The sequence below is a fragment of the Gossypium arboreum genome, chromosome 6 (assembly GCF_025698485.1).
Source record: "Gossypium arboreum isolate Shixiya-1 chromosome 6, ASM2569848v2, whole genome shotgun sequence".
NCBI classification, from domain to species: Eukaryota; Viridiplantae; Streptophyta; class Magnoliopsida; order Malvales; family Malvaceae; genus Gossypium; species Gossypium arboreum.
In genome coordinates this window covers 131,989,269-131,997,511 of record NC_069075.1, presented here as the reverse complement: position 1 = coordinate 131,997,511, position 8,243 = coordinate 131,989,269, and the positions used below count along the sequence as shown (strand labels likewise).

Genomic DNA, 8,243 nt, shown 5'->3' with positions numbered 1-8,243 from the left:
TGCACAGGTCGAAATCAAGCCCTCATCTATTTCACTCTTCGTTATTGTCTTTCCTAATTTTAATAAACTTGGCCGACCCACTAGAGTTTATTTCACATTCAAAACTAGATTAAAAAAATAAAATAAAAAAATGAGTCGCATCAGGCTGGGGCTGGCAGCCACGCACGCCTCCCTTTCACCACATCGGCAGCATGACTCACCTCTCCCAAATAACTACGCTATTAAGTGCTACCCCTCTTCACTTATACGTATACTTACTGCCCCACATTGAAGCTTAGTTCCTCATTATTTTATACACTCACGACAATCAAATACGTCGACTTCCAAAACAATTATTCAAAGTTTTTTCAACCCTCCCCCACCGTCCATTTGTCCCACCATGACGCTATCCGCATGGGAATCATTGCAGGACTGTTTGTCTTTTATGTATTACTCTATACACTCACCATCATCATGCCTGAAACAGAGTACTCTTTGTACATATAAATTTGTAATACTTTGAAAGCCCAAATTATTGTGCTGAAACCATGGATGAATATCACAGTTCAGACACCAACGCCCTTGGTTTCTGTCTTCTTCCTTCCGAACTCATACAAAGCATCCTCTTCTCACTGGCTTTGCCGGAAATCCTTCGCATGAAATTAGTCAACAAGTTCCTTTCTTATCTTATATCCGACCAAGATTTTATCCGGCAGTGCAACCTACGATCAAGGTCAGCCACTTGGTTATTTGTCTACAAGAAACGCTGGCGTCGCGACGCCATACTCCACGGGTTTTCGGATCAATCCAACCGTTGGTTCAAGATTTGTATCGAAGATTTGATTAAGCAAGTTGTTTTTTATCCGGATGAAGATATATATTTATTGACAGCAAGTGGGAATATTTTTCTGTTTGCTTCCAATTCTCAAAAGGCAGTTATTGCTGTTAATTTGGTTAGTAAGGCAGTTAAAAAGATCCCTCCATGTCCATTAGGTCCACGTGGTACCTCTTCCTGGAGGAGATCCGGGATGAAGCTAGTACCCGAATCATCGGATTCGGGCCATTTCCGGTTTTTGTTCGTGGAACTAGTGGGGAACAGTCCGGTTGTGTTCGAATACAATTCAGAGACCGAAAAATGGCAGTGCAGAGAAGCAAGAGAGGGGAAGGGGAACTTCGCAGGGAATGATTGTATGTTTCTCAATGCACATAATGCACCTCAGGAGAGTTTGGTGGTTGCGATTGGATCTGAATACATCCCACCACAGATCCTACGACCAAGATTCGGAAACAGAGAGCAGCAGGCAAGCTGGGCGAACGTAAATGACCGAAGACACGTGTATGGTGACGGACACGTGATGATAATGAGATCGCGGGATCAAAGAAGGGCAAAGGTGTTGTGCAGCATAGAAGTGTGGGGGATAAGCCTAAGAAGTGGGAATTGGGAGTATGTGTCAAATGTCCCGAGTGAGATAATGGAGCAAATAGGGAAACCTTACGGGGTGATGATAGGGTGTTTAGAGGCGAGAAATGGGAGAATTCGGGTGGTGTTGATGTCGAATTACGAGGGCTCATGGGACATTATTTGGCTGACTTACCATCAACAGAGCGGCGTATGGAATTGGGTGTTGTTGCCTGATTGCAAGATGAAAGGGGCTAACTTGGCTGGAATCACATTCTCCTCAGGCCTTTCTTTGACATGATCTTATTATATGTATTAGACATGTAAGATTTTTGTTTTCTTTGGTTCTGTAAGATTTTCAAGTTCCTGAAATGAGGAAACTTTTGTTCTATACCCTTTTAACTTCAAAAAAATTTAATATAATTTGATTACTACTTTCAAATGTTTAGCGTTGCTCTTCATATTCCACAATGCTTTTACAGTAAAAAATAAAGTGCTTTTGGCAAATGCATTGCTGAACGGCGCGTGAATAAATAGCTAATAAGTCTACAATTTTGTTTATGACACCTTGATAATGTTGAAGTCTTCATATTTTGATTCTCTACATTTAACTCCTAAATACTCTGCTTTGTATTGAGTTGTTTTTATTTTAATTGTTTATAATTTATATTATAATCATAAATTAGTTCGTATATATGAGTTAAATATATATTATTAAATTGTTATTTGTAAAAATAAATTGATTTTAACAAGTCGGTATGTCCAAGCTACAAAAATATTAAGATTGTGATCATAATTTGATATTAATGTTTCAGAATTTAATAATTTGCCCATGCAATTGAAAGGATTTATGGTATGTAGTAATATGATTATGAAATTCAAACATAATAAGTTAAATCAAATAATTATCAATCATCATTGTTGGATAATTTCTTTCCATAAATGTTGTCAATTTTTGTATTTAAAAATAAAATATAGGATAAACTAGTTTGTATACATGTCTATTTAACAAAACATGTTATATTAGGTTATTTTATTAATTTTTAATAATTTACATTGTTTTAAATTGATAAATTAAGAAAAGATACACGTAATTTTCTTTTAATTAAAATAGTTAAAAGTGTTATTTGGAGTAAATAATAATACTGTAAAAATAGAAAAGTAAAATTATGTCAAAATTAATGTGTAGGAGGTTAATCTGAAACAGAATTATGCAAATAATGACTAAATTGAATTAAATTAAAAATATTGAGAGATGTAGAAATGACATTAACCCACCTATTATATTTTATTCGGCATATAAAAATCAAATATTTTGTTATGGTTATCATAAATCCCTAAACTTATACATTTAAACGATGAATAAAAATAATACATTAAAATTCATAAAACCAAACCAATCATGTTAAATATAGCAATAATAATTCAAAATTTCATAGAAAAGAAAATATAACTTTAACTTCAACCATAAATTAAATGATATAAGAATTAAAATGCATGCTATTAGAGTTAATTTAGGATTGAATTAAAACAATTTAGAACAATTATAACTGAATTATCAACTCAATACAACTTGAGGGACCTCTTATGAAAATACAAAAAAATAAAAAAAATATTATAATTTTTTTCTCCATAATTTGTCTTCTCTTCTCCCATCTTCTTCTTTACATTCCTTTAAAAATACACCGTAAATGAAGAACGGGTTTAATATTTAGGTTTGACCCAAATATTCAAATCTTCTTTATGCTCTCATTGTATTAAAATTTTAAGAAATCCTTTATCAAAGCACAATACTTCAATTTATTTTGGTTTTCTAAAATTCAAAAATATACAAGTGGGAGTTTTTCTCCGAAAATTTATACATAAAAAAATGGTAATTAGAAATAATCTCTTCAAAACAGAATATTTTGAATTTTTTTGGTTTCTAGAACCCAGTGGAAGAAAATCTCATCTAGACTCAATATTCGGAATATTTTCTCTCAAATAAAAATATTTTACTTTTGTTGTTTGAAATTGACAACTTTTTTTAATAGGAAAATATTTCTAAATTTTTTATGTTTACTTATTTTTAGATCCATTGCATGCATTTGATGATTTATTATTAATTCAATAATTCAACTCGGAATAATCAAGAGGGAGGGATGAGTTGACCTTTTAAAAGTTTGTTGTTGCTAAGAAAAGGATAAAGGCAATGAACATTTCAATTTATAGTGGTTTGGCCCCAATTGCTCATTCCACTACCTTAGCTTTCCATCATTAAAGATTTTCCCAAATTTACTAATTTGATAACCTTTGAGAACAATGTTTAATCTTAAAATCTCCCTTAAGATTTCTAACCAAAATCTTAAGATTGTAACTCCCTTAAGGTTTCTACCCAACCCTTAAGACTCAACCCTCTCAAAGAGTAAATACAAATAGCAAACTAAGAAGTAATCCTTACAAGATCAGAATGTTGGCCAATTAAGTACAAATAAACAAGAATACACTTGAGCTAAAAATAACAATAAAGGCTCACAAGTGTGTACAAGAAAAATATGAAAGAATTAAACACTAAGATTATATTGATTGATCTTTTGGCTAGATGATCTCTCTAGTTGTTGTAGGACCTTTGGAAGATGGTATTTGTACCCTCTAATTCGTTTCCAGCCATTGTGGTTGTTGGAAACATGAATAGAGTCGTTGGGGATGAAACTGTCAGATTATTAAATTCACCTACAACAGAAGGGATTGATGTTTTTTCTACGAGTATCAATACTATTAGCATTTAATGTCTGATTCAGTGATTGTTAAAGTTAGTTTATAATGATACCAAAGACAATTTATCGATACCCAGTAAAAGGTATCGATACTTTTTGAAAAGGTATCGGTACTTTTTGTAATTGATTGAAAACAAAATGTCAATTTGGAATCGATTTTAGAATGGGTATCAATATTTTAAAAATTATCAATACTTTTTAGCCTAAAGCAATACTGACTTGTTTTAAAATAGTTTTATCTTGATTAAAAATGTTTAACTCAATTGAAACCATTATATTTTGGTATACGATAAAGGTAATTTTAAAACATTTTAAAATATTTGTAATTAGAATGGGGTTCCTACATTAAAGTTCAGTCTAGTTAGAGGTATCCGACAGGGGTGTCCCCTTTCTCCTTATCTTTTTGTTCTTGGATTGGTTGGGTCAAAGCATCAGTTCATCTAATAGATCAGGCCTTTTTTCTCCCATTCGTTTATCCAGGTCAAGTCATATTCTCTCTCGTTTGTTTTTTGCTGACAATCTTGTTATCTTTGGGAAAGCTGATGTGAGACGGGCTAGGCTAATTAAGGATTTGCTAGATACCTTTTGCGGTTATTCTGGACATCGGGTGAACGTTCAAAAGATGAACACTTTCTTCTCCAAAGGAGTGGATGAAAATCTGGTGAGGCATCTTTGTGATATGCTTGGTTTTCGTAAGGTCCATAATTTGGGTTTGTATTTGGGGGTTCCCCTCTTTCACGATAAGGTTATCATCAATTCCTTGAAATTTGTGGTGGAAAAAGTCAAGTTAAGGCTACAAAGGTGGGATGCAAGAAAATTGTCTCTAGCTGACAGAGTTCCTTTAGCTCAATCGATTCTTCTTACAATCCCTAGCTATTTCATGCAATCCTTGAGGATCCCGTAAGGAATTTGTGATGAAATTGAGAGAATTGTTAGAAAGTTTATATGGGGATCAACTAGAGGGAGTAAAAAAATGGCCATTGTTAGTTGGAACTCAGTTTGTCAGCCGAAGGTTTGCAGTGGGCTTGGGTTTCAATAACTGAAAGATCAAAACACCTATTTTTTTATTGAAGTTAGGCCTTAGTATTTTGAAAAACCCAGAGGTTTTGTGGGTGCAGGTTTTGCCTGTGAAGTATGGAATTAAGGATAGCCTACCCTTAATTATCTTTCCCAGCAATTGCTCTTTTCTCGAGAGAGCTCTTTCTAATATATGGCCTTTGCTTAGATAAAACATTTTCTAGTTAGTGGGAGATGGTAATACTATTAGATGTTGGAGGGATAGTTGGATTCAGAAGGTTGGACCCTTGATTAATTTAATCCCTGCTAATTCTAACATTGCTACGGATTGTTGTCTTAAGGAGATGATTACAAAAGAGGGAATTTGGAATCTATATTTATTTTGGGTTTGATTACCAGAAGATTTAATTAGACGTATTACTAGCATCCCACCTTCGCATCTTTTAGCAAGTCCTGACAGAATTGCTTGGATAGGAACCTTATCAAGATGTTTCTCTATTAAAAGTGTTTATCGTAAAATTAAGGAAGGTCATGGAATCCTAGAAAAGATGCTTGGAAATTGCCATAGAAGGTTAAGGGTCCTCAAAGGGTTCGAATTTTCCTCTGGTTTACTCTCAAACAGAGGTTGCTTACTCAAGAAGAGTGGCTAAGGCGTGGTGTGAATAGTGACGCAAGATGTTCAATCTGTAGCCATCGAATAGATGATGTTCTTCATGCTATAAGGGATTGCGATGCTGCGAAGAAGGTATGGTATCGAATCATTCCACCTCATAAACTATCTACTTTCTTTTCAGGTAATTTGCAAGAGTGGCTTGAGTCCAATTTGGAAAGTTGTCTTAATATCGACTGGAGGAATGTTGATTGGTCGTGCTTCTTTTGTAACGACCTGATAGTTAGGGATGTCGAAAGTGCATTCCCGAAACTTCGTTCCCGTAAATCAGACTCGTAAATATTTAAAAATATTTACGAACTTAGTTGTGTAGTTAATTAGGTTCCGGTTAAGTGAATTTACTTGAATTAAAAGTAATTAGGTATAAGGACTAAATCGTGTATAGGGTAAAAGTTGAATTATAGATTAAAGAATAATTAAAAGGACTAAAGAAGCAATTTTACCATTGTTTCTTTAAGTGGGATGGTTAGTGAATTATATATATGAATTATATGTAATTTAATTTATATATTATAATAAAATATGTTATCTTAATAAATAATATAATAAATTAAAGTATAATAAAACAAAAGTCAATATAAAAAAAATAAGAAAGATAAAAACATACAAATTAAGAAAGCAAAAGAAAGAAAAAGAGAAAAAAGAAAAGAAGAAGTCACGCAAGGCTAAGGCTCCAAATTTTTAAAGTTTAATTGGTTAGTCAATTTAATCTCTTTTCTTGTAATTTTTATGTTTTTGGAATATCGGTATTTAGGGTTACCCGACCCATGTCAAAATTTTAGCAATTATTAAATTTTTAAGTGTTGTTAATGTTGAATAATTTTAGTATTATGGATTAAATTGATAAGATTTTTAAGCTAGAAATGAAAAATGATTAAATTGTAGAATAAATTGTAAATTTTAAGTAATAGGGACTAAATTGTGAAAATTTTAAAATTTAGGGTTTAAGTGAAAATAAGAAGTTAAATTTAGTTTAAAGTGAAATTTGTTTAAAAATATAGAATTAATTGTGAAGAATAAAAATTAGTTTCGGTTTAGGTACTAAATTGGAATTTAGGAAAATATTGAGTAAAAATATTGAAATATTCAATATGAAATTGAATTGTGTTATATTGATGAATTTTAATTGTTTAAATTCTGTAGCTAACGTCGTACCAGAATCCTCGACTAAAAAGGGAAAAGATAAAATCAACATCGAATAGCTCAAAATTCCTGGTTTGTATTTCTATAATCGGAACTTAGTTGTTAATTGTTATAATTCAATTTAATGCATATGGTAAGCGTTGAGGTGAGTAATTGACATTTTGATAATTGATTGAAATGGATTGAATTGGTAGATACATGTTGAATATATTGATTATTATAGTTTGAATTTAATTCATGTGTATATATGTGATTATATGAAAAATTAGTATGATATTGGTTATATCTAAAATGTGAAATTAAACCCTATTAACTGTATCAGGTAGAGTCGGATATAGATGGCATGCCATAGAATAGGAAGAGTTCAGGGATTTCTTCAACCTCAAGTCGATGAGGCGTTGGGCGTCAATTTACTTCGATTTAACCGATAAGACACTGTGTGTGAAATTTATATAGTGTTAGGCGCAGTTATTACTTTAGATTTATCTGATGAGGCACTGGGTGTCAAACTAGTATGTTGGTTGGATCCGTGTATCCGTCTAAGTTCGAGTCGTGTTAATAAGGGTAATTAAATAAAACTGTACTATGATTGATATTTGATGATATTGTATAAGAATTAAAAATGGGATAGTGATTTGAAACACGAAAATGAGATATGTTGTGATTAAATGAGATACATGAGTTATGTACTCATGAAGAGGATATAGAATGGATAATGACATTGTTTAAATGAAATGTGAATCAAATTGTGAAAAGCTATTTATATAGCAAGTATGAGAATTGGGATATTTGTGAAACAAATGAAATATGATAGCATGTGTAATTTGAATATAGTATAGAATGATATGCTATTATGTATGAATTCAAAAGGGTTGGCATATGGTATTTGTGATTTTTAAATATTAATATGTGTTTATATTTCAATTATACATTTGTAATCCCTTGTCTTTAAATATTCGGATTATAGAAATACCATTGAGTTTTACTCAGCGTACGGTTTTGTTTTTCCGTGCGCAGATTGGGTACTTCACTTTTGATTGTCGATTCAGTATCCAACAATGATCCCGAACTCAAATGTGGTGATGTTTACCTTTTGTGTCGGCATGTACCTATGATGTCTAAATGATAGTTATTTCGTGGATGGATTGTAAATGAGGTTATAAGTGTAATGTTGGTTTGGTGTATATATATAAACATGTGAATTTAAGTTAATGTTTTAGGTAATAATAAGCTAGGCCAAATTGATGGATTTTGGCATGTTTATAATTTTAATTTGAAT

The 8,243-nt window shown here is 32.1% G+C and overlaps 1 protein-coding gene across 1 annotated transcript; it reads left to right on the top strand.

Moving 5' to 3' along the window:
- Window positions 1-459: 459 nt before the first annotated feature.
- On the top strand, window positions 460-1,820 carry LOC108485114 (uncharacterized). The gene has a single exon (XM_017788965.2). It carries the CDS (start codon window positions 528-530, stop codon window positions 1,677-1,679), a length of 1,152 nt encoding a protein of 383 aa, XP_017644454.2. The 5' UTR covers window positions 460-527; the 3' UTR covers window positions 1,680-1,820.
- The last annotated feature ends 6,423 nt before the right edge of the window (window positions 1,821-8,243 follow it).